The sequence below is a fragment of the Scardinius erythrophthalmus genome (genome assembly GCF_964197995.2).
Source record: "Scardinius erythrophthalmus genome assembly, chromosome: 20".
In the NCBI taxonomy this organism is placed as follows: Eukaryota; Metazoa; Chordata; class Actinopteri; order Cypriniformes; family Leuciscidae; genus Scardinius; species Scardinius erythrophthalmus.
This window is the reverse complement of record NC_138240.1, coordinates 33,043,662-33,069,771: the sequence shown is the minus strand read 5'-3', so window position 1 is coordinate 33,069,771 and position 26,110 is coordinate 33,043,662. Positions and strand designations below refer to the sequence as shown.

General features: G+C 42.9%; 2 protein-coding genes across 2 annotated transcripts in view; one reads left to right on the top strand and one right to left on the bottom strand.

The window, feature by feature from the left end:
- Positions 1–586: 586 nt before the first annotated feature.
- Positions 587–26,110, top strand: part of rhobtb2a (Rho related BTB domain containing 2a) — a 32,571-nt gene continuing 7,047 nt past the window's right edge. Inside the window, exons 1-7 of the mRNA XM_081348938.1 lie at positions 587–788; positions 977–1,080; positions 1,411–1,596; positions 4,196–5,148; positions 6,358–6,476; positions 10,968–11,118; positions 21,929–22,017. Of these exons, the coding sequence (XP_081205064.1) occupies positions 597–788; positions 977–1,080; positions 1,411–1,596; positions 4,196–5,148; positions 6,358–6,476; positions 10,968–11,118; positions 21,929–22,017 (1,794 nt within the window). The 5' untranslated portion in view covers positions 587–596. The remainder of the gene's footprint in view (positions 789–976; positions 1,081–1,410; positions 1,597–4,195; positions 5,149–6,357; positions 6,477–10,967; positions 11,119–21,928; positions 22,018–26,110) is intronic.
- LOC308680414 (uncharacterized protein) lies at positions 13,121–17,906 on the bottom strand (the record flags this gene model as incomplete). Its single annotated transcript, XM_081348541.1, has 12 exons — positions 17,224–17,906; positions 16,264–16,423; positions 15,784–16,006; positions 15,564–15,690; positions 15,113–15,411; positions 14,932–15,022; positions 14,732–14,848; positions 14,547–14,622; positions 14,181–14,438; positions 13,861–14,032; positions 13,393–13,541; positions 13,121–13,305 (listed from the first exon to the last, which is right to left on the bottom strand). The coding sequence occupies exons 1-12, from the start codon at positions 17,593–17,595 to the stop codon at positions 13,121–13,123; spliced, it is 2,229 nt and encodes a 742-aa protein (XP_081204667.1). The 5' UTR covers positions 17,596–17,906.

Here is a 26,110-nt window from a genome sequence, read left to right as displayed (position 1 = left end):
AACTAAAACAGAAAAGTTTTATGCATTTTGGCCATTCATTTACTCGACTATGGTGTTTTGGGGGCCTGAAAATGCAAATTTTTGAAAACGATTCTATTATTTGTTATTGTCTCAGTGTAAACAACTACAAAAACGTAAATTTGTGAAAACGGTGATGCACATGCGTATTACACGTTCAGCCAATAGCAAGTAGTGTTTCTTTACAAAGTGACATCGCCAACTACTGGCCTGGCAGAATAATACAGTGTTTTTAGTGATTTTCGCGGATCTGTGTGAATGGGGATCATTTTGACAACATTGTAATCTGTACACGAAAATGTTTTGAGTACACTGTTGTTGTGTAAACATACCCTAAAATTTATACCAAGTTCTTAGAAATGTAATCTTTGTATTCCTGTATTGGTTGGTTTTGGAAAAAATGCATGCCTTTTTCAAGGAAAGTTCAAATTTATTTACTCTGAAATTTATAATTTCATGTGGTTTATCAAGTAAAACGTAATAATATATTTTCCTTGCATCTACAATACACACGAGTGTATGTGTTTATGAGTATTATTTCAAAAAAGTATTTTTTTGTATGTGAAAGGCACCATTTTATGGATTCTGACATGGACTATGAGAGACCAAATGTCGAGACTATCAAGTGTGTGGTGGTTGGGGACAACGCAGTTGGAAAGACCCGGCTAATCTGTGCCCGGGCCTGCAATGCGACGCTTACACAGTACCAGCTACTTGCCACTCATGTGCCCACCGTCTGGGCAATAGATCAGTACAGAGTCTGCCAGGAGGTGAGGAATGCCTAATGTCATATTCTCATTCATTCAAAGACAGGTATTTTGATGAAAAAACATGTGATGGATGCCACTATAATCTATAAATTCCCTGATAAATGATCTAATAATTTCTTTTTAAATGTACTGTATGCAGTTTCTCGGGTAAATCTCCATGCATGTGATAGATGTGTTTTCCCGGCCAGGTTCTAGAAAGGTCCAGGGATGTGGTGGATGATGTCAGTGTGTCCTTGCGTCTCTGGGACACTTTTGGTGACCATCACAAGGACCGCAGATTTGCGTATGGCAGGTGAACTTGGATCATTATCTCTCTACTTCATACTAAATGAAGTATACACTCATTTATAAATTATTAGGGATATTTTTATTGTTGTCACTATTTGGATGTTATACATATTTTGCAAGAATACTGGACAAACAGAATGTGGAATATAAAAAAGAAAATGATAAAAGCTGTTTTCAAGCTCTTTACAACAGTGTTTTACCACAAACATTTGCTCTCACTGATAAGCTTATAGTATACTGTGCAGAGGTCAAAGGTGACCCGAAAAAGGTCACCCAGCTACCTAAACAATTTTAAGCTGTATAAGTTAATGAGTTGTCTCTGGTTTGCTAACAGGTCTGATGTGGTGGTGTTGTGTTTCTCCATTGCAAACCCAAACTCCCTCCACCATGTGAGGACAATGTGGTACCCTGAGATCAAGCATTTCTGTCCCAGAGCTCCTGTTATCCTAGTGGGCTGTCAGCTAGACCTGCGGTATGCTGACTTGGAGGCAGTGAACAGAGCTCGCCGCCCACTGGCCAGGTAACTATTGGTAGCCGTCAATGCCGCACCTGCGCAGAGTTTAGCTCCAACATAACTGCCTGAAAGTTTCTTGTGATCCTGAAGACCTTGATTAGCTGGATCAGGTGTGAAAATATCTATAGATATACAAAAATGGTTCACCCTTATTACTTGATGAATGGGAGAAACTGCAACACGCAATATGGCAGACTACGTCCCGACCTTCTAAATAAAAGAGCCTTCCTATAGAAACCTGAGACTTGCACTTAGGACTGCACATTGGCTTGTGTAGTCCGAAAAATAGGCTTTTTTAGTACTATTTGAGCATTAGAAACAACATTCAGGTACGATTTTTGTTGCTGATTTGAAATATCTTGTTTAATTGTGAGTTTGGCAAGCAGATTTTGAGATTTCAGGATTCTCCCATTCCAATAGATAGGTCTTGGATGCCCAAAATAGCTGCCCAGAGGCGTTCAAATATGGCCGCCGACGCGTGAACAGAGTGAACGAGTGAACAGACTTTCCTTGAAAGGGACTTTGGGTGTGTTTAATTAGGGCTGGAGGACTGTGGCCTTCCAGGAGAAGGACCATGGCCTTCCTATGTCCCTATCAATTCTACTGACTACCATTTCTGTAACAATATTTTAAATAAGTTGGTCACTACAAACAGTACAATTCTGTCATCGTATACTCACTCTCATTTTGTTTTGAACTTCTGTTCTGAGCGATGCGTCTTGACTCTTTGCTGTATATTCAAATGAACTTGAAGTTTTGAGAGCAGTGGTTAAGGGGAAGTTTTCATTGAATAATGACTAAAAATTGCAATCTGTTCCTAATGTAACACTATTGAATAACTTCATAATATTGTGTATGAGATGTATGGACTAATTTGAAGGTACTTTAATGGTGCTACCTTGGAATATTTGAAGCTCGGCTGCCAGGGGTGTCCAATACTGCTCCTGAATGGGCCACTTTCCTGCAGAGTTCAGCTCCAACTCTGATTAAACACACCTGCACCAGCTAATCAAGATCTTCAGACTCAGTGGCTGTGTCCGAAAGCTGAAAAATGCTGCTTCTGTACAAAGGTAGGAAGGCAACCAGGCACGTCCGAATCCAGTGATCGCGCCACGTCCTGTACCTTCACCTGTTTGATTTTCGAAGGCAGCATTGATGTATCATTCACTGCCTTTTATATCCCACAATCCTGTGTGTTCCATTCCGTGACAGTTGAGCAAAAAATAAATATGACGTCTGAAAGTTGCAGTTGGTGGTCAGTTTCTGTGTAAATGTTATTTTTTCACCAACTTTTACCAATTTTGATGTCATTTCTAACAAGAAATGTTGTATTGTAGTAATTATTTGCTTAGTTATCACTATAGCTCTCTCTATTTATCTCTTATCTGCTGTAGATCATTAAAGGGATAGTTCGGCCAAAAATGATATTTAACCCATGATTTACTCACCCTCAAGCCGTTCGAGATGCATATATCAATCTTTTTTCAGACGAACACATTTTCAGTTATTTTAGAAAATGTCTTAGATCTTTCAGTGGTTATAATGTGAGGCAATGGGGTCCACTCCTTCAAGTCCCAAAATGTGCATGCATCCTTCACAAAAGTTATCCATCCGGCTCCAGGGGGATAAACGAAGGCCTTCTGAGGGTTTTGTCGTAAAAATATACATATTTAATGTGGACCCCATTGCTTCACATTATAACCACTGAAAGATCTAAGACATTTTCTAAAGTAACTGAAAATGTGTTCGTCTGAAAAAGATTGACATATGGATCTCGAACGGCTTGAGGGTGAGTAAATCATGGGCTAAATATCATTTTTGGCCGAACTATCCCTTTAAACTATTATGCTGCCTCAGAAGTCTGTCTGAAATCAGTTTCTTGAGATACCTTCATACGCCAATGCCGCTGCCTGCAAAGTCATTGCCTGATAGGGCAGTGAGAAAACAAGTCAGCTGCCTAAGCTGACTATGTCTAAAAGCTTATAGGAGATGACGTATAGCCTCACTGCCCTATCTGGCAATGACTTTGCAGGCAGCGGCATTGGCGCATGAAGGTACCTCAGAAACTGATTTTTAATGACCACAGAGAGTCAGGACCTCGGTTTAACGTCTCAGCCGAAGGACGGTGCTTGTTACAGTATAGTGTCCCCGTCACTATACTGGGGCGTTAGGACCCACACAGACCACTGGGTGAGCATCGCCTGCTGTCCTCACTAACACCTCTTCCAGCAGCAACCTGGTTTTCCCAGGTGGTCTCCCATCCAGGTACTGACCAGGCTCAACCCCTGCTTAGCTTTTGTGGGCAACCGGGGGATATGGCTGTATACAGGATGACATAATCATTGCATTCTGATGTGCCTAGTTGCCTTCTTACCTATGTATGCTGCTTGCGGAGGCCGCATTTTTGAGCTTTTGGACAAAGCCACTAGAAAATTTCGAACACCGCTGACCTATGCCCATTCACTTTCATTGTACAGTAAAGAGTAAGTCTTTTGGTTTTCTCACAGGTTTGGAATGACATGAGGGTGGTAAATGGTGACAGAATTTTCATTTTGGAGAGTGCTAGTCCTTTAGTATGATGACACAATGCTATTTTTTATTTCAGACCCATCAAATCCAATGAGATATTGGCGCCAGAGAAAGGCCGTGAGGTGGCTAAAGAACTAGGCGTCCCGTATTATGAGACCAGCATAGTTGCTCAGTTCGGGGTTAAGGACGTTTTCGACAACGCCATCCGTGCAGCCCTCATTTCCCGCCGCCATCTGCAGTTCTGGAAGTCTCATTTACGAAACGTTCAAAGGCCACTCCTCCAAGCTCCCTTCCTTCCCCCTAAACCTCCCCCACCTATTATCACCGTTCCCGCCCCTCCCAGTAACATAGAAGAGCACCCTAGCCGCCTGCTGGAGGACCCGCTGTGCGCTGACGTCATCTTAGTCCTCCAGGAACGGCAGAGGATCTTCGCCCATCGCATTTACCTCGCCACATCCTCGTCCAAGTTCTACGATCTCTTCTTGACCGAACCACGTGGTTCTGAGGGGACCGAACGGGAGCGAGAACGACCCAGAGGACCACCACTTTCTGGCCGCGATTTGCTGATGCGTGCAGCTAGTTTTGACGTTTGTGAAAGTAGCGACGACGGAGATAGAGCAAACTTACGTTCTTGCACCAGTGATGGAACTCTAAAAGGCGACGGAGATCGCCGTGGTCGTCTGTTCCCTGCCTTGAGTCGTGCTTTCATTAGCATCCAAGAAGAATTGGTGGATGACCCCGTCACCTTCAACCCTAGAAAAATGACTGTTGTGCACATGGACCCTTCAATGCAACCCGGTCCCTTCCGATCTGTGTTGCGGTACCTGTACACAGGTAAACTAGATGAACGGGAGAAAGAGCTAATGCAGGTGGCTCACATCGCGGAGCTGCTGGAAGTGTTTGACCTGCGTATGATGGTGGCTAACATCCTGAACGATGAGGCCTTCATGAATCAGGAGATCACCAAGGCCTTTCACGTGAGACGCACAAATCGAGTGAAAGAATGTCTGGCCAAAGGGACCTTCTCTGGTGAGAGGCATGTGAACTGTATGTATGCTTGGCAGTTATTAGGGATGGGCCAGAAAAATTGTCTAGTCATCCAAAAAGCAAAGATTTTTTTAATAAGATGGACTAGGGTGCTTATTTAGCTTGCCAATCTTTTTTTTTTTTTTTTACATGAAACTAAAAGTACATTTCAAGGCAGTTACACAATTACAAATGTAATTGCTCTAAAATTGCTACATGAATTCACCCATTTTTTTTGAGAGATTTTGAGTAACACAATCAAATAGTTGATTCAGGGTTTCAAATTAAGTTATTAAACAGACAGTTTGAACTGATTCACAAATAATACTTTAGGAAACCTAATGGTGCATTAAAATTATCGCATTTATTAAGTGCTTAATTTTTATATCACCAGCTAAATTATCACAATTATGTAATGAATATTCAATATATCACCCAGTCTTAAAAATCTGTAGGTGTTTGTTTGTGAGGATTGCGATTAGCATTCTTATATTTGTCAGTTACACTAACTGTGCATAGAATTTAGACTAGTTTTGCTATTCATTCTCCTGTTTCATGCAAATGTCCCTATTTGTCACCCCAACCTTCTTGTGTCATGTAGAATAAAACTGTCAGCTGTATATTAAAAAGCAAACTTCTGCGTTTTTGGTATCTGCACACATTGGGTGTACAGTGTCCATCCTAGCGGAAGGTCGAACAGCATTTTTTCATATAACCAAAGCAAATTTGTCAGATGGGCTCAAGCAGAATATCCCTTCAAGCTATTTTCCCCTCTACTTCAGCTTAATTTTTCACCCCCATAGAGAAAAACAAGACCCCATATTTTGTCAGCTGGCTTTCGGTTTCATAATCAGTGCTCTTCTGGTAGTGAGAACCGGTGTGGACATATTGTGTTTTTCAGCACTCTCAGGGTTTGGAGGACATCAAGCTGTCTTGTAATGCTGACCGAGCTTTTATCATAAACACTGAGAAACACTTCTATTTATTTATACTTGACTCTAGCACTATGATTGAGCTTTAGTGGAATGTAATATTGAGCCACTGTTAAGTTATCAAGATGATATTGTCAAAAAGCCTATTGGTCGAATTTGAGATTGAACAGTTTTTTTTTTTTTGACCAGAGAATGAAGCATGTTTATATGATATAGAAATGATATGCCATTATAATGGTGATTTGAAAAGCTACAGAAGGTCTTCTGTCCTGTGCTACAGATGTGGTGTTCAGATTGGATGATGGCACCATTATGGCCCATAAACCACTGCTCATCTCAAGCTGTGATTGGATGTCAGCCATGTTTGGTGGACCATTTGTGGAGAGTTGTACAAAAGAGGTAACGTGCATTCGCATATATCCAGTACCAGTGGTAAAACTGAACTGCTGTTTGTGGTCTGTATTTTAATGTTAATGGACACATCATGTAAAACTTCATAATTTGTCTAACGTGACCCAGTGTAAGTTTTTGATACACGGAAAGATCAGATGGATATACTTTTGAATAAACATTTTTTGATGGACAAACAGATTATTTTTCAACATTTGGATGGATCTAGTTTTAACCCTATGAAGCCTACTGAATCATATTTGATACAAAAATCTCCAAGGCCTCTAAGTGATCAGCATTATCAAAATATTGCTGAAAAATCTGTTGTACACAGTTTACTACATTGTCATTGTCAGATTGGTTGACTTTTTTAGCAAGTAAGGCCTTTTAGTATAATAATAGTATAAAAAACTTGTGGTTCACGTGTCTTTTTGCTGTAAGATCTCTAATGATTTGTATAAAGTAAACTTAGGAATAACTTATATTGTTAGTAATATTTTAAGATGAATACTTACTGGACTGAATCAACTTAAGTTTACTTGATTATCCATACATTATTTTTTAGAAAAATCATGTTAAAATATATCAAATATGATACAAAATGGCTTTTGAGGAATGTTTATTTGTTCCCTTTCAGTCAGTCACGTTCGATGTTGCATCAGAACTGAACTGACGAATTGGGATCTCGCCTGAGAGCCCAATCACCTTAGAGTGTAAACTAAACAAGCCAATGGACATTGGCGTGCAAGATTTATACTGTGCACCCCGCCCCGCAAGGCTGGTATGAATGAATGCGCGATTGCATCTCACATTGCAATTTGCAAGATTCTGCTCTCCAATCATCATTCGAGTGTGTGTCACGGCAACCCAGCACATCATTCCTGCGGTCGAGACTCGAGTACCTCAAACGAGGTGGAGTCCCCTCTGCTATGCCCTGATCTAGTTCCTCCTCCCAGGGGAGGACTACTTTGGCGAATAGCCAGGGTGACCTGAGGATTACAGTGAGGGCTTCCCCGCCGAGTACATCTCCCCGGGCCCCAGACTCTTCTAGTGCATCACAAGCTGTGAAGCTTCCGGATGGGATTGCTGGTCCTTCAAATGGGGGACCTAGCGTTTGGTCCCTCCTGTCGATATGAAGTCAGGGTTCAACAGCCCCTAGTTCATTGTACCCAACAAAGGCAGTGGGTGACGGCCAATCTTGGATCTGCGAGTTTTGAATCGTGTCCTTCAAAAGCTCCCGTTCAAAACACTAATGCAGAATCGCATTTTCGAATTCATCTGTCCCCGAGATTGGCTTGCAGCTATCGACCTGAATAATGCGTATATTCATGTTTTGATTATCCCTCGACACAAACCATTCCTACGCTTTGTGTTCGAGGGTCAGCATATCAATACAAAGTCCTCCCCTTCGGGCTGTCCCTGCCTCCTCACATCTTCACGAAGGTCATGGAGGAGGCACTATCCCTCTCTGAGGGAGCACAGCGTTTGCATTCTCAACTGCCTCGACGACTAGCTCATACTGGCCCACTCACGAGAACAGTTGTGCAAACAAAGGGACATGGTGCTCAGGCACCTCAGCCATCTGCTCAAGGGCAGGACTATGGCCCCACTAAAACTTTTTCAGAGGCTCCTGGGGTATATGGGATCCGCAGCCACAGTAACACTGCTTGCATTGCTTCATATGAGGCCGCTTAAGCACTGGCTTCACGGCTGAGTTCTGAGATGGGCATTGCAATGTGGCACTCAACAATCAATCAACCCGGCCTGTTGCCAAACCTTCAGCCTGTGGTCAGACCTTGCATTTCTACGGGCAGGAGTTCCCCTAGAACAAGTGTCCATGCATGCTGTTGTCTCCACGGATACCTCCACCACCAGCTGGGATGCAGTCTCAGGCGTTTGGATGAGACCCCAACTGCATTGGCACATAAACTGCCTTGAGTTGCTAGCAGTACAGCTTGCACTTTATTCCCTGACTGAGGAAACCTTCGGCACGGATGTGCTGGCACACAGCTGGTCCCGGGGCCTACACAATTATGCGTTTCCCCCAGTGAGCCTACTCGTACAGACACTGTGCAAAGTCAGGGAGGACGAAGGGCAGGCCCTACTGGCCCAAATGGACCTCTAAGGAAGGACCTGCTTTCTCAGAGACGGGAAACCCAATGGCACCTGCGTCCAGACCTCTGGAACCTCCACGTGTGGTCTCTGAACCGGATGCGGAGGACTTCGGTGATCTATCCCAGGTGGTGATAGACACCATCACTTCGGCGAGAGCAACCTCTATGAGGCACGCCTACGCCTTGAAGTGGAACGTGTTCGTCGAGTGGTGCTCTTCTCAATGAGAAGACCCCCAGGGATACCCGATCGGAGCTGTGCTTTACTTCCAGCAGGAAGGGCTGGACCAAGTACAATGGAGCGAAGGCTGTCTTTCTCCACCCTGAAAGTTAATGTTGCCGCTATATACATCACGATAGTCGATGGTAGTAGATGGTAAATCTGTGGGAAGGCATGACCTGATCATCAGGTACCTAAGGGGTGCGAGAAGGTTAAATCCTCTCCTGGGTGCTAACAGCCTTACAGAGAGTGCCCTTAGAACCACTGCAGTCAGCAGAGCTGGCTTCTGTAAGAGGGTTGGGGACCTGCTGGCATTTTTGGTTGACAAATCGTGCCTGGGATTCAGATCGGTCCATTCTCGCATTAGAGACCCTGGCCCGGATACGTGCCCAAGGTTCCCACCACTCCTTTCAGGGACCAAGTGGTGAACCTGCAAGTGCTGCCCCTGGAGGAGGCAGACCCAGCCCTTGCTTTGCTCTGGCCCATCCACAGCGTGCCTGTACATGGACCTAACGCAGAGCTTCAGGTCCTCAGACCAGCTCTTTGTCTTTTATAGAGGCCAGCAGAAGGGAAAGGCTGTTTCTAAGCAGAGCCCACTGGATAGTGGATGCCATCGTCTTGACGTACCAGACCCAAGATGAGCCGACCCCCTGTGCTAGCCTAAGTGACCATATGTTGTGATTCCTACAGCAATCCCATGTGTATTTTTCCACGGTACGGCTTCCCTGTCGGCGAGTCTGTCTTTCCCTTGGCAGAGCCCACCCTGCTGTCTATGCCGGTAATGACGCCCCCCTAACTAGGCCGTAGCTACCCCAGAGACCTACCATATGTTGCACTACCCTATCGGCCAATCCATATGTGTAATCTCCACATGATACCTCCCTACTGACAGGATGTGGCCTCCGTTCCTTTCCGCTTGGAAAAGGCATGCTTTCCCAGTATTATTACCCAATAGTCTCACGGTATGAGTCAGAAGGAACAGCAGTGATTGACCTTCTCTGTGTAAAGCCCTGTCCTATCTTCTGCCCCAGTAGGTGCAGGGGGATCCAGGTGGCTGACACAAAGCACTGGAAAGGGCAGCAATAGCTTTGGTAGGGATCCCTATTCGTCAGTTCAGTTCTGACGTAACGTGACTGACTGAAAGGGAACATCTCGGTTACGTATTTAACCCTCATTCCCTGAAGGAGGGAATGGAGACGTTATGTTCCGTCGACACAATTGCGGTGGGCTGAACAGCAGGACACACCGTCTTAGCTCCTTAGCGGAAAACTTGAATGTGCGCTGCAAGTGCGCTTCCATTCACACCCTCTTTTTGGGGCGGGGTGCACGATGCAAATCTTGCACGCCAATGTCCATTGGCTTGTTTAGTTTACACTCAAAGGTAATTGTTCTGACGACTGTCCTCCTTCGTAACTGAGCCCAAAACAAACTACAGAGATTTAAAACTAAGCATTTAAGTATAAGACATATTATTAGGAGATATAGTGTTACAATTTATTTTATTTTATGTAAGTAGTTTGTTAGGAATAATTGACGACAGGCCATGAAAGGATTAGAAAAAGTAATGCTCACCCGAGGTGGTAATGCAGTCACGACACGAAGCTGGTGTACATCTTATTCCAAACATCATTTTAGAACTGTAATGCGGTAAAGAACTGGCCTGTAACTACTTTAGTTTTGCGTTTTACTTTAGTTGTGTCTACTTAAGAGAGTTAAAAAAATCCAACAAAGGAAAATATACAGTAAAATATTATATATTGTATGGAAATATTTCAGATTTTCAGAATATCTACAGCAGTTAGATCAAATAAGTAGTTTTGTGACATTGATCATGTATCTCTTGTACAGACAGATGTTTTTGATTCTACTGAAGCTAAATATTCTATTTGGATCATGCTGAAGGACTTGCAACTTGATGATTTCATGCAGCTTGGTTGCTGCTGTCTATTAAGCAAAAGTAGGACAAAACAAATACTTAGACATTGAAAAGATGGAGTGCTCATGTGATACTCTCAGACTTTTGGACCCCACTGTATGTCAGAATGTTAGCAAACATAAATTATCTATAGAATGCTTATAGTTGGACTTTCCTGATGAACACAGCTGAATCCTATCAAATCCCCCCCCCCCACACACTCCCTCTTTGAGATTGTTGCTGTGTTTTGTCAGGTGCTGTTTCCTAACACTACACGGAGCTGCATGCGTGCTGTGCTGGAGTATCTCTATACGGGCCGCTTCTGCTCTCGCCCAGATCTGGATGCCATGGAACTCATTGTACTTGCGAACCGTCTCTGTCTGCCTCACCTGGTTGCGCTGACAGGTACATAAATAAAGCTACATACAAACTGTTTTTGGTGATAATGCATCATTTGTTAAAGTCCATCTTTCAAGTTGAAGATCCCTGTGAATGAACGTGTAGATAAATAGTGTAGGAACTCGATTTGCGTGAAGAAATTAATCATAAATGTGCATGAAAAAAGTTTTTAAAAAGAAAGTGTGAGTAAAATTACTTCCGCTGTCAAAAACGCTCTGATCGGAAGTGACGCAACGGCCGGTAAATCTCATCTCTTCGTAATGGAGTCAGACAGTGAAGAGGTTGCAGTAGGGGTTAATGTAAACTCTTACGATGGGCCATTGCCGTATAATTATGAGCCACCTAGGCAAGAGAGGGGTCAGGCAGAGTTAAGGGGAAGGGTAAATGGACAGAGGAGAGAGATAGAGTTGTGGTGTGAGGAGAATCGGTGGAGAATTGGGCAGGTGTCTTGGTGAGTGACCACAGGCTATAGCTAATTGTGGCTAACGTTGTCTCCATGTTTATCACATTGCATCTTTAATAAATCATATTTTGCAATATTGCTGTCAACTTTGTTGTTTTTCAAGCATCCATGTAGATTGTCACCATATGCAACATGTGTCTTAAAATGTTGAGTTTAGATCCCAGATTCTAATGAATGCTGTAGGCTATAACGTTAGCTTACATCTGTGACGGTCAGCTAGTCTGGACAGGGATGGAAAAGCTGTGCATTTCTGCACAACATAGTTTATCGTGAAATTTTGTAGAAATTGCTAGCTGATTTTTTTAATCAGTAGCTGCTTTCAGACCTAGGTGTCCGCATGTTCTGCTTCTGCAGATGTCAAGCGTTTGGGCCGTATATCTGAACAACATAACCGGCCAGCTGGAATTCCGAACTTAGCCGGCTGTTATACTATTCCCCTCCTAGTATTTCCGACGGACATTATGTAAATGAGCTCGCATGTACTGCGGAGTACATGTATGAAAGCAGTTAGTGTTCCGGTTAGGACGGGAATATGCTGTTCATGTAAATATAGTCATTGTTACAAGGATATTTTATTGTCACGTGGAGGGATACTGGGTGTAAGGCATGCAGATAAATGCATCTAATTGACAGCCTATACTGTGCATAAATGTGTGTGTATGTGTGTGTGTGTGTGTGTGTGTGTGTGTGTGGGGGGGGGGGGGGGTCGTCTTTTTACAGTGCATATTTACATAAGCTTTAGGAAGTAAGTAGGTAGTCTACATGTCGTTTCTTACAAGGTCTTACACCAACCACTAGAGCTACAAGGAGGGAAGGAGAGTGAGTTTATCTTAGCACATTTTGTTTAACAGGTGCTTGTGTGGTAGATGTGAGGCTATGCCATCAGCAGTGGAGAGTGTGTGCTGTAGGGAGGTCGACGCCTATTGGACCCTTGTCCAAACCCTAGATCCCCCAGAAGACATTACCTGCCTCACACTCCATCCAGGATTTGAAGCATCCTGTCTGAATCCTTTTGTGCTGCAGATAGCATACATGAACTTCAGACAGGAGCATGGCCCTCTCCAAGCCAGCAGACCAGAGTATGTTTTGAGCAAAAATTATTTCACACTGCAATTTAAAGAACCAGCTTTTCTACACCAAAATAGTAAATCCTGTTAAGCAGGTTTTTAAACTCAGTGGTTTCCATATACTTACTATAAAAACAATTTTGGTGTTGTGTAGTACAGTAGAATATCAGCCAACAGGACATGCAATATTTACCATTGGAATTGTTTATTATGAAACCATGGTATGATCAAAATGTAATTATGTCCCAATCTCCACCACAGGCAGTTCCGATACACAGCATACAGGCAGGTTGTCCGCTGGGCGTACGGAATACTAGGCAGGGACATTAGGAAAGCCATACCTTCGTGTGTTGTGTCAGCAATAAGGAGGCAGTTTGCAGAGAAGGGACAAACATACAAAGGTTTCCAGTGGCCCCGCTTGGAAGATGATTAATAAATCCATAGTGAAACAAACTCAACTGGTAAAATTGATCTTTTATTAGATGTTAAAGCGTGAGTGTCGTGCGAGATGGAGGCTGACTGCCTCATCCTTGGCAACCTTCTGGAGGGAAGTGGTGAGGGGGGGCGGGGCAGCAGAGGACAAGACAGCACTGCTTTCTTGTAGGGCCTGTGGTGACTTTGAGTATTCCTCTACCAGAGAGACCATAAGATTTGTTGCGTATCCTTGAGGAGAGAAATGTTTAGAACACATTTAGTAACATGGTTGACCCACATAAAAAAGATATTGAAAAACTAAGTGAATCTACTAACCGTAAGATGGTTTCTCCTTGATGGGGTGGACTACCCAGCCACCTTTCCGAAACCGTGGGTAGCGAACGGCGTAGCGTGCCTCACCCTCACTGGTTCGAGCTACATCTCTGTTGCCATTACTATTGTAATGTAGGGCCGCCAAGAGAAGTCTGTAGGAGATAAGTAGATAGAACATTAGGTCTCCAAAGCTAACCCAATGCAGTGAAATGCAACAGAAATACATGACATTAATGTTTTCAGTTCAAATGGGTCTAAGACAATGACTCATCTTTGCAATTTTTTTTTTGTTGCAAATAATATGTAATGCAGTTATCAATCAATAACATTTTGGTCTGCTATACAAGACTGCATTAGTTTTTAGCCATATTCATTCTGTCATCATCCTGCTACAAAAGTATTGCAATATCCTGAAACTGAAAATAAATGCCTAATTTTATTAGTATTGATACTTTTGAGTGATAACACTACCTGCTGTACATCCCAAGAAAAGAAAAGCCAGTGTGTTTGGGCGCAAAGTGCAGAATGAGGGAATGGTAGGCCTCCAGGGAGAATGTCTGATGCTGAGGTGACAATTGTCGAATATCCTTTACCAGTGCTTTCCTGGCAGCTACACTCTCCAGTTTAGTGGCTGCTGGTGATCCTAAATAAAACATATTATGTCATATAGTCTGTCGCATTTCATAACACAAGTAATTATTAGTACACATGGGGTTACGTATTGATAAAACCAAACTAAACTTGACAAACTAAACATTTGACATCTTTTAACATAGGCTACTATGTTGTACCTGGTTCCAGCCACTCCTTGTTTCTTGCCTCTCCTTCCAACGGTGGATGTGCGCAGCTGGTAAATGCAGGAGTGCTGTGTTCATGTATGTCCTGTACATGATTTATCATACTCTGCCATTTTGCCTGCATCTCATCTGGATCTCCTGTAGGAGTGGAAGCTGCGGTCCAGTACAGATGGTTGATAATGGCTGGCCTCCACAGCTTCAGATCCTCACAGTCCCTCTCTTTTGCAGCAGCATCCAGTGCTTTCTGTACGCCTGTTCCAGAGCAGACAAACAGAGCAGAGCAAACTAATTATTAGGAAAGTGAATTTAACTACAAAAAACAAGTCTATTATATAGAACTACCAACATCACAATACATACTTTTCCCAATATGCCAGACATCAAAGAAATGCCTTGTTCCTTCTGAACACATTTTCTCACGTACCCACTTGGCCACCTAAAACAAATAAGACACAAATTGATTTTATAGAATTTAGAACTTATTTTGAGTGATACGGTGCATGTCAATATGCTGTTCAGCTTTAGATCTCTCCTAGCATCATTACCTGCCGATTTCTGTCTGTTATCAGAGCAGACACTTGCATGTCTTGGTCCATCAGGAACTGCATACTCCGCTTTAGACCCTCTAGCTCACACCAAGAGCTGCTTGGGACTTCTGAGCTCTGTAAAACCAACGGATTATTAACAGTAACAGTAATATTAGTAACTAAATCAGACGCAAGATTTTTATGTGACATCAACTTACTTGGACAAGTTGAACATCCAAAACTTTGTTAATTCGATCCTCAATCAAGGAGTAGCTACCATATTTGGCACAGTGTCCAGGAGAATCTGATCTAAGAACGTCAAAAACAGTTACATTTAGAGGTTAATGCAAAAATACACTGACCTGTTCTACATCAGTGACGTGAGCTGGACCATTCTACCTGCAGTCACCAGACAGGATCAATCCACCCCCAGTCTCCTTCAACTCCCTGATGATCCCCTTCTGCTCATTCCTCCAGGCCTGCACGATGGTAGGGATAGTGTAATAGCGCTGATGGCGGAAAAAAGTGCCGGGACTTATGCACTGCAGTCCAAACAGCTTCAGCATCCTGATTGTCTGAGTAGCCATGCAACCTGAGAAGTGGATGGCACCGCTGAGTAAAAGGTTGCAGGCAGGCATGTTTCGATGCACCTTCTCTTGGTTTTGCCAGTAACGCTCATAACCACAAGTTCCGCAGGCCTGAAAGATGAGAGAAGATTCAAGACTCAAGCAGCTTTAAGATGAGGCAGTGAAATACCTGTATAGTTAAGACACAAATAATGAATATACATACTGTACATTCACAGACTATAATTCAGCTCCTCACAGACAGTTGACAAATAAGACATTACCTGCTTGACTTTTATGAAGGTTCCTTCCGGGTGCATTATGTGTCCCTGGGTTTCCCCACAGCATGCAGGACAAACCGTGAACAAAGACAGCAACTGCCTCTGGCAAACAATGAACTTGTCAACAGCACTGAAAACAAGAAAAGGAAAAAACACATTAATTCTGACTATGACATTTTTTGATACACAATCAGACATTTTCCATTAATAAAAAGGTTTTTACTTTGGGTCACTGAGAGATTCCAGCTCTTCTGGTTCCTCCTCAGAGGACTCGCTCAACATCTCCTCCCCGGGACTCCATGACATATCACCAGAATGGTTGATGATATCAGAAAATGACCATTCATCATCACTTTGTTCAGGACTGGCCAGTGGAGTTGATCTGCGATGCTCAAACCTTTCGGTTTGAGTCCCCACATCCACCATCTGAGACTTTACCTGAACAGCTTAGATGAAAGAGATTCATCTTAATAATTGTTCACCATTGTACATTCATTGGCAACAACACATGCACTAATCTAATGCATCCCAGTACAAAATATATTTTTCTAACATTATGAAGTTCATAATTTTTAATGTTTACTGTCTGAAAAGTGTAAATTACAAAATAGTAACCATGGAGATCATGAAAAATTTTGACATGTAATCCTTATTTGTGATTGTATATGGCATGTATGGTGAATGCTAGATATAAGCTAACTACCTAATGAACGATGTAAACATCTTATGTTGCACTGTGATCCACGATGGACCACTACTGGCTCAGGGTCCGTTGTAGAGATGTCTCCATCTACATCATCTTCAGGATCTGAAGTGGCAGTTGCACCCGCCCCGTCTTTGCTGGCAGCACTCTCTCCCAAAATCTGAAAACAAAATCACAACTTTAAACTTTAAAAAAATGTAGTCCTTTCATGAAAATACCCCATTCATGCATTATTTAAAAGACTGCTAATCTTTTCAAAATCTTTTCAAAGTTGTCCCGAGCTGCATTCCCTCGCATGTGCCCTGTTGATACCAGCTTCACAGAGAGAGAGCCCCGGTCGCGCGCGCACTCTCTCTCTTCGGATGCCAGGCGAAAGTGTAAAGCATTACTTGGATGCGTTTTGGAGACGGTGAAGTCTTGTTTACAGAGTGCGCGCGCGCGACAGGGTCTCTCTCTCTCTCTGCTCGAAACATGCACACTGTCACAAGCCAAGCGCAGCAGTTCATCTATTACTCACCGATCAAATAAAGCTTTGGCGGGACAAAAATTCACTTTGGCGGGCGCTAAACCAAGTTCAATGCAGGAAAATGTATGCGTGAATTTAACCGAGTAACTTAGTAGGCTAACGTTACATGAACCTGCATGCACTCGCACAAATGCGACCACATAAAATGTTGACTCCCACATTCTCAGAAAATGGTCGCAGTCTGGAAGCCCGTCTTATTAGTTCAATAAAATAAGTGTCAGGAGGCTCATGTGCAGCCTCACGGGGTGTAACAGGAGTAAGCTAACGTTAACAGCTAGGCGGGCTTTCGTGCCTTCATGGTGCTAACGTTAACTTCTCAAACTAAGTCATGCCAAGACTAATCCATTATAACATCAAGAAAAATACATTTGCAGAAATTACATGCAGAGCTACATTTCGATGCAACAATTTGTATACAGTATTATAAGACTTACTGTGCAAAGCTCCCGTTTTCGGCGCGCAGATTCTCTGCTAGTGCTAACGGACTCTTCACTCCCGCCAGATTTTGCTGGTGGACTTGCATGCACTGATGGGACAGCTCCATTTGCCAGCCTAACCCACTCTCTTCGTCGAAATCCCATGCGAAATTCCATAAGATCTCCCTGGTTGTAGTTGTCCGGTGTGAAGTGTTTTTCGCATACCACCGTGTGTCTTGTCACCGAGGAGGCAGCGAAATGGCCTCTCTTTGCCTGGACGAAACGTATCCAAGCACGGAAATCTTTGTGTTTCTTGTTTGGAAATCGGTGGACCCGATGGCCAGACAAGTTGGAGTTGTTGCATCCAAAACAAACACAAGAATTCACCATTGTGACAACTCAAACGTACTATATAATAATGATAACGACAAGCTCTCTTTTCTATTACCACCTCTCAGACTACGTAAACCCACACTGAGAACCAGGGTCCAGGGCAGCGCCCCCGCCTTTGTTTGCCTGTCCTTACGTCATATGACGCGTTCTCTGGAAAAGGGCGGTTTTTTGAAGCCTAGCTTAGAATAGGTACACTTTTTTCTTAATTTCTGCCCGTGGGTCTTATAAAACATATGAATTCTTATGTATGTCTTTTTGAATTGACATTTTCATACAAAATTCTGTATAAATTAAGTTATAAAATTAAATTGAAAGATGGCCTTTAAAGGTATTTTTTAAATCTTTGTTAACAGTAGTTTTAAGGTGTCCTTGTTACAGAGTAATTATATATTTAAGTGCTGAGTATTAGTAATGGTAACACTTTATTTCGATGGTCCACTTAGAAATTCTACTAAGTACAAGTAATGTTGCAACTATATGTCAACTAACTCTCATTAGACTATTAGCAGACTGTCTGCTTAATATCTGCTAACACTTTATTTTGATGCTCCGCAACAGACATTCTACTGACTATGAATAACTTTGCAACTACATGTCAACTTATTCTACTAACCCTAACCTAACAGGCTACTAAAAGTCTGCTACAGTCTACCAATGGGCTACTTTATTGGAATTTAGTTCAAATGTAGTTGCAAAGTTACTTATAATAAGCCACGTTTCCACTGCATGAACTTTCCCCAGGAACTAGGAACTTTGGGATGGTACTCGGTGTGTTTCGACCACAGGATCTAAATGAAGTTCCAGGTAAAAATTTCCCCCTCAGAAAGTCCCTGCTTGCGAGGTAGTACTTTTTCAAAGTTCAGGAACTTTCACGGGTGGGACTTGGGCGCTGAACTTGCAGCCAGCAGCCATATCACCCTGTAGTCCAAGACTGATTGCCCAATGAAGCTAAGCAGGGCTGAGCCTGATCAGTACCTGGATGGGAGACCTCCTGGGAAAACCAGGTTGCTGCTGGAAGAGGTGTTAGTGTGGCCAGCAGGGGGTGCTCACCCTGTGGTCTGTGTGGGTCCTAACGCCCCAGTAAAGTGATGGGGACACTATACTGTCAAAGAGCACCATCCTTCGGATGAGACGTTAAACCGTGGTCCTGAATCTCTGTGGTCATTAAAAATCCCATTTGCCTCTGTCCATCATGGCCTCCTAATCATCCCCATATATATACTGATTGGCTCTATTACTCTGTCTCCTCTCCACCAATAAGCTGGTGTGTGGTGGGCGTTCTGGCGCAATATGGCTGCTGTCGCATCATCCAGATAGATGCTGCACATTGGTGGTAGTTGAGGAGATTCCCCCTTATTATGTAAAAGCGCTTTGAGTACCTAGAAATGTGCTATATAAATGTAACACATAATTATTATTATTATTATGAACAGAGCTAACTGGTTGAGTTCATGCTGCATTTTGATTGGGTGACCCCACGCAGCATTTCATTTCAACCACAATTTTTAAAAATCTGTTGCTGTGCGTGCAGTCCTACGTCACCTGACTAATTTTCCTAATCTTCACGGTACTTTAAACCGCGGTGTAAACGCAGAAAGCAACAGGTCTTGGGGAAAAAGTTCCTGGGTCAAATTGTTCCAGGTAATTTCAGTGGCTATAGTTAGCATAACTGGATGTACCTACAAAATATGACCGCCGCTCAGACCTGCACTGGCTTTCCACAAAAATAAATGACGTGGAGTAATTTGGCTGTATTGCGTGTTTATGTATATACCTAAAAAAAGTAGTAGTATGTGCATGTCTGTCTGTGTGTGTGTGTGTGTGTGTGTGTGTGTGTGTGTGTGTGTGTGTGTGTGTGTTTGTGTATGTGTGTGTCTGTGTGTGTGTGTGTGTGTGTCTGTGCGTGTATGTATGTGTGCGTACATGTGTGTGCGTGTGTTTGTGTGTGTGTGTCTGTGCATGTGGATTTGTATGTGTGTGTATGGGTGTGTGTCTGTGCGTGTGGATGTCAGTGTGTGTGCATGCTTGCGTTTGTTTGTATTCCTGCATGTGTGTGTGTGACAGTATCATCCTAAACCAGCAACCCTTCGCTCAACGGCACCATCTACAGGCCGATGAGTGTACAGTCACTAAATGTGCACATAAATGAATTTATTTTATACCCCCCCATGGATGAAATTCTACGAAACTTAGCAGAGGATACCCCCAGAGGATGTCAAGTTAATCATACACATGAAATATGGTGCAGTTCTGAACATCTCCACTGAAGATAGGGGCGATTAAAGCAGAATAATATTGCATTTTCATTTTTTATGGGAGGGGCGCAAATCACAAATGAGTGATTATGGGCTAGGTTGATGTGGGCCCTTAAGAGCAACATACCATAAAAATTTCTTCATCCTCGGTGCCACGGTTCAGGTAGTTATTTAGGAAAAACTGCATTTTTTTGGGTTTGGGGGGGCCCAGCGCGGGGGGGGGGGAGTGGCCCCCGGGGACCAAACGAAATTTTTCCGTAGAAGTCTAGTGGGGCAACATGCCCACCAAATTTCATGTTCCCCGGTGTTTCGGTGTCCCTGGTACCGTTGACAAAAAATTTACGGGGGCCCCAGCGCAGGGGGGGAAGTGGCCCCCGGGGACCAAACAAAATTTTTCCGTAAAAGTCTAGTAGACCAACATACCATAAAAATTTCTTCATCCTCGGTGCCACGGTTCAGGTAGTTATTTAGGAAAAACTGCATTTTTTTGGGTTTGGGGGGGCCCAGCACGGGGGGGGGAGTGGCCCCCGGGGACCAAACGAAATTTTTCCGTAGAAGTGTAGTGGGGCTACATGCCCACCAAATTTCATGTTCCCCGGTGCTTCGGTGTCCCTGGTATCGTTGACGAAAAATTTACGGGGGCCCCAGCGCGGGGGGGGGGGGGGATTGGCCCCCGGGGACCAAACGAAATTTTTCCGTAAAAGTCTAGTAGACCAACATACCAAAACAATTTCTTCATCCTCGGTGCCACGGTTCAGGTAGTTATTTAGGAAAAACTGCATTTTTTTGGTTTTGGGGGGGCCCAGCGCGGGGGGGGAGTGGCCCCCGGGGACCAAACGAAATTTTTCCGTAGAAGTCTAGTGGGGCTACATGTCCACCAAATTTCATGTTCCCCGGTGCTTCGGTGTCCCTGGTATCGTTGACGAAAAATTTACGGGGGCCCCAGCGCGGGGGGGGGGGAGTGGCCCCCGGGGGCCAAACGAAATTTTTCCGTAAAAGTCTAGTAGACGAACATACCATAAAAATTTCTTCATCCTCGGTGCCACGGTTCAGGTAGTTATTTAGGAAAAACTGCATTTTTTTGGGTTTGGGGGGGCCCAGCCCGGTCGGGGGGGGGGGGGGGGAAGTGGCCCCCGGGGACCAAACGAAATTTTTCCTTAGAAGTCTAGTGGGGCTACATGCCCACCAAATTTCATGTTCCCCGGTGCTTCGGTGTCCCTGGTATCGTTGACGAAAAATTCAGTAAGGTGACGAAAAAAAAAAAAAAAAACTTTGACAATCCCTATATGACCGCTTTCGCTAGCTACGCTAGTGGCGGTCATAATAAGTAAGTGGACCATTGAAATAAAGTGTAACCATATTCATTAACAACATGTACAGCACTTAATAATGGGTTAAGGTTAGGATTAGGTATTGGTTTAGGATCAGTTGCATGTAATTATTATTCCTAATTTACCTGGTATATTACTATAGTAAGTAATGTGTAACAAGGATGCTGTTACCAATATTATACAACTTTTGATTTTAATAATGTGATAGTAAATGCTGAAATAACATTAACTGTGAATGCTTTAAAGATGACATATTATGGCTCCTTTCACAAGATGTAATATAAATCTATGGTGTCCCCAGAATGTGTCTGTGTAATTGCAGCTCAAAATATCCCTGAGATGATTTATTATAGCTTGCCCCTTTTTGGGTGTGAGCAAAAACGCACCATTTTTGTGTGTGTCCCTTTAAATGCAAATGAGCTGCTGCTCCCCGCCCCCGTTCAGAACACGGCCAATCCTTTACACAAACTGGTTTGTCAGGGTTTTTTATGTTTTCTGGGTTGGTAGATGTACCGGGGACCCGAGAATAGCACTTACACATGGAAAAAGTCAGATTTTCATCATATGTCCCCTTTAATGCTCTAGGGTTATTTTTTCATTTTTAGTTAATGTTAACTAATGTAATTAATTAATGTTAGCAAATGGTAGGGTGTCATTTATTAACTGAGAAAATAAAAAAATACAAACCAAAAAATAATTTTGACATATTCTGTTGTTTTTATGAGTGTTGTGTGTCTGTCATAGAGCTGTACACTGTGACGGTACTGACAGAGGCTGCTATGATGGGAGCTGATGTAGATGGAGATGTCCTGCTCTACCTGGACATGGCCCAAGTAAGTGTACATCTGACTGAGACAATGAAAATGGATCACTGTCAAGTGAAATTCTATCCTATTTGCACCTCTAGGGATGGCTGATTATAAAGTCTGATACAAGCATTTAGTGTTTTTGAAATATATTTAGGAATTAATCTGGATATTTTAACTTAGCATTAAACCTATATTCTAAGAAACTGAACACTGCTACACCATTACACTAACACTGAGAGCACACAACTCTACACAGATTGCTATGATTCTGTGCAACTTGCATGTTAGGCTAAATAGTTAACTAGCTTGCTTGGCATAAGCTAACTGGAAACACACACACATTCACACACAATTTTTTTTTAATTTGACCATCTGCTGCTGGTCGTCACGTTTTGTTTTTTTGATCTGTTTCTTCTGTTCTGCTCATTCTTGAGTTTCTTTGTTAATCTTCAAGTCTGTTTGTTCAGTTCTTCTCCGTTCTGTCCTTGTTTGTTTCTATGGTTACATATTGATTAGGTTCTTCAGTTCAGTTCTAGTTGGTTTCTCCCTTTGTCTGCTGTGCATACAAGTCCTCGGTTTGAGTTCATCTTTGTTCCGGTATTAGTCGTGTTTAGTTGTTTAGTGTGTAGTGCTTTTTTCTACGTATTCCTGTATTTTGTTTGGCGTATTAAAATAAACTTTCTTTGGATCTTGACTCCTGCTTCCTACTTGTGTCTGAACTACACACCGTGGTAGAATACCAGAACCTTTTACCGAGACTCAATCATGAAAATGGTTGAGGAACATCTCCTCTCCCTCCGATAGAATGGTGCCCCCTGGAGCGGTTTGTGGAGGAATTTTTAGACTATTCCCATCTGGTGAGCTGGAGCAATTCTAAGCTCAAGGCCTACGTTTGGATGGGAGTGGATGATGAGTTATATCAGTTCCTGTCTCCTGGTCATTATAATTTACCCTTAGTCAATTTCATTAATTACGTCCTCTGGCTATATTGTTCTAATTTTGTGGTTGAAGTCAAAGAGGACAATACAAACCCTCGTCCAGTCCCATCCATAAAACATTAGGGTGCGCCAGCTCATCCCGAGCCTACTACCAAACCCTTCACATCCTTTCACATCTGGACCATCTTATATGCTCCAGAGTCTGCACCAGGCCCTGAGTCCACTCCAGAGTCCACTCCAAAGTCCGTTCCAGTGAGTGATATCTCTAGGTTCCTGAGAGTGGAATTCCAGAGTCCGTTCCAGTGAGTAATGTTCCGGAGTCTGCTCCAGAGAGTGAAATCCCAGAATCTGCTTCAGAGAGTGAAATCCCAAAATCTGCTCCAGAGAGTGAAATCTCCGAATCCGCTTCCGAGAGTGAAACCCCCGAATCTGCTCCAAAGATTGAAACCTCCGAGTCCGAAACCCCTGAATCCGCTCAAGTGAGAGAAATTCATGAGTCTGCTCCAGTGAGAGAAATTCGTGAGTCTGCTCCAGTGAGAGAAATTCCCCAGTCTGCTTCAGTGAGTAATGTTCTGGAGTCTGCTCCAGAGTGAAATCCCCGAATCTGCTCAAGAGAGTGACATCCCTGAATCCACTACAGAGAGTGGAACCCCCGAATCCGCTCCAGAGAGTGAAATCGCCAAATCCGCTCTAGAGAGTGAAACCCCCAAATCCGCTCCAGTGAGAGAAATTCCAGAGTCCGCACCAGTGAGAGAAATTCCAGAGTCCGCACCAGTGAGAGAAATTCCAAAGTCCGCTCCAGTGAGAGAAATTCCAGAGTCCGCTCCAGTAAGAGAAATTCCAGAGTCCGCACCAGTGAGAGAAATTCCAGAGTCCACTCCAGTAAGAAAATTTCCAGAGTCCGCTCCAGTGAGAGAAGTTCCCGAGTCCGCTCCAGTGAGAGAAATTCCTGCCCTTCCTGTCTGCCCTGGTGGGATCGAAGAGATGGTCCTTAACATTTATTGCTGGTGTTATGTTTGTTTCGGCCTCACACATCCACTCACAGGCCGTCCCAGAGCTGCCTGCACCTCCCTGGCTTCCTGTATTGCCGGCACCACCTGGGAGGGGTACCACCTACCCCCTTCTCCAGCCCTTCGTCAGTCTCCCGGGCACCCTCCTAACTCTTTTACAGGAGGGGGATGTACTGTCACCTTTTAAGTTTTGTTTTTTGATCTGTTTCTTCTGCTCTGTTCATGTTTGAGATTCTTTAATCATTAATCTTCTAGTCTGTTAATTAGTTCAGTTCTCCTCCGTTTTCTCACTGTTTGTTTCTGTGGTTACATATTGATTAAGTTCCTCAGTTCAGGTGTGTCTTGTTAGTTTCTCCCTTTGTCTGCTGTGTATATAAGCCCTCAGTTTGAGTAAGTCTTTGTTCCGGTATTAGTCGTGTTAAGTTGTTGTGTAGTCATTTCTCATATGTATCCCTGTATTTTGGTTGGCGTATTAAAATAGGTTTTCTTTGGATCTTGACTCCTGCTTCTTGCAAGTGTCTGAACTACAAAGCGTAACACTGGGCAGCATTTTCAGGCCAGCAGCCACAGGCAGGAAGTGGGAGCAGAGCTTATAGTCTTAATAGACTTGTGCCACCTGTCCGCATAATGTATTTTTATGTATTTGACATGAAGTTGCAAAGTCACTTACATTCAACAGAATGTTTAAAAGGGACCATCATGTTACAGAATAAATGTCTAACGTGTGAAAATAATATCTATTATGTAAAGTGTAGCAAAATAGCTCTAAAGAAATATTAATAATCAATCATAACTTGTTATAATTGATTATGAATATTTGGATCAGTTCATAATATTTACAATCAATCCACCAGGTCGTCCCGTGAACACTGTTAATTGTTTATTCATTCTAAGAAATGTCCGGGGGACATTAGTAAAGGATTTTGACATTAGTCTCAATGGATTTCTTCGGCGTTGAATGAAGAAAAGTTGGTGAACTTGAGTTTTTTGTTTGACTCTGTTCTGGTTGAAGGTTTTCTCTCTCTCCATGAGCACATGTCTGAGCACGTGCAGAATGTGGCCTGCCAGCCCTGGGCCGGCCACGTAGGCAACCAAGGAGTGAGGAAGTCGGAAGAGTTGATGGTTGCCCATTCAGTGATGGTAAAGTTGCAGTTTTCTTCTGAGTTGGGATGAAGAAAATACAATCTGACTCTGTTGGGGGAGTGAAGGCATAGTAGTCCCCACAGACATCAACCCGAAGAAGCCGCAGTAGAGGCCAGAAGAAGAGAGAGTGGGTCACTGTGAATTTGTCTCTAATAAAGCCCCACCTCTCCGGGTTTGCTTGACCAATGAGAAGGGTGGAATTTCGAAAGCGGGAAAATTCCTCTGTTGTTGATGGATCTTTGATCTTTGTTGATGGATCATTTGCATGTGCAGCTGGATTGGTTGCTGATGAAGAAACTATGAAAGATTATTGTAATACTAATATGTTGCACAGTTATCGACATACAGTATCATGTACATAATCATTTCGATCTGCAAAGTAACAATTTATAGAGACCAAACATGGTATAGGTGAGGTTACATTGACCATTGGTTCTATCATAAAATACACAGTATCAAAGAAATAATAGAATTAAAAGACACCACACAAGACAGTAAATCATTCACACAATGTTCTGGGATGCATGCTCATTTATAGATCAGTTTGTCTATAAATTAATGCAGGAAAGTGTGTTTTAAGGTCTTTTTCTGTCTTCCCTATGGTAATTTTTAACAGCAATAAAACCATCTTATCTGATGGTAGTCATGGTTCTTGCCCTTGCTGGGGGGAAGGGACCATAGATCCCAGAGTGAGTTTTAAAGATAATTTGTTAAATATAACAAATTGTGTCTGATTTGTCTCGGTTGTTACAAAAGTGTTTCCCATTTTACTATTGTGATATTATTTCCTTAATCCTTACTTTCCTTCCTGTTGTTACAAATAGCTGTTCAAGACTTAAATTTACTGTATTTAATCATATGAAATTCAAAACAAACATTTAATACAAAGCCTTAAACAAGTGAAACATGCTTTTCTCTCTGTGAAAACCAAGACATTTAAATAATTATTGCTAAAATAATTTTTAATTTAAAACAAAACAAAACTTATAAACAGCTTATAATTGAAAAAAAAGAAGAAACCCCCCC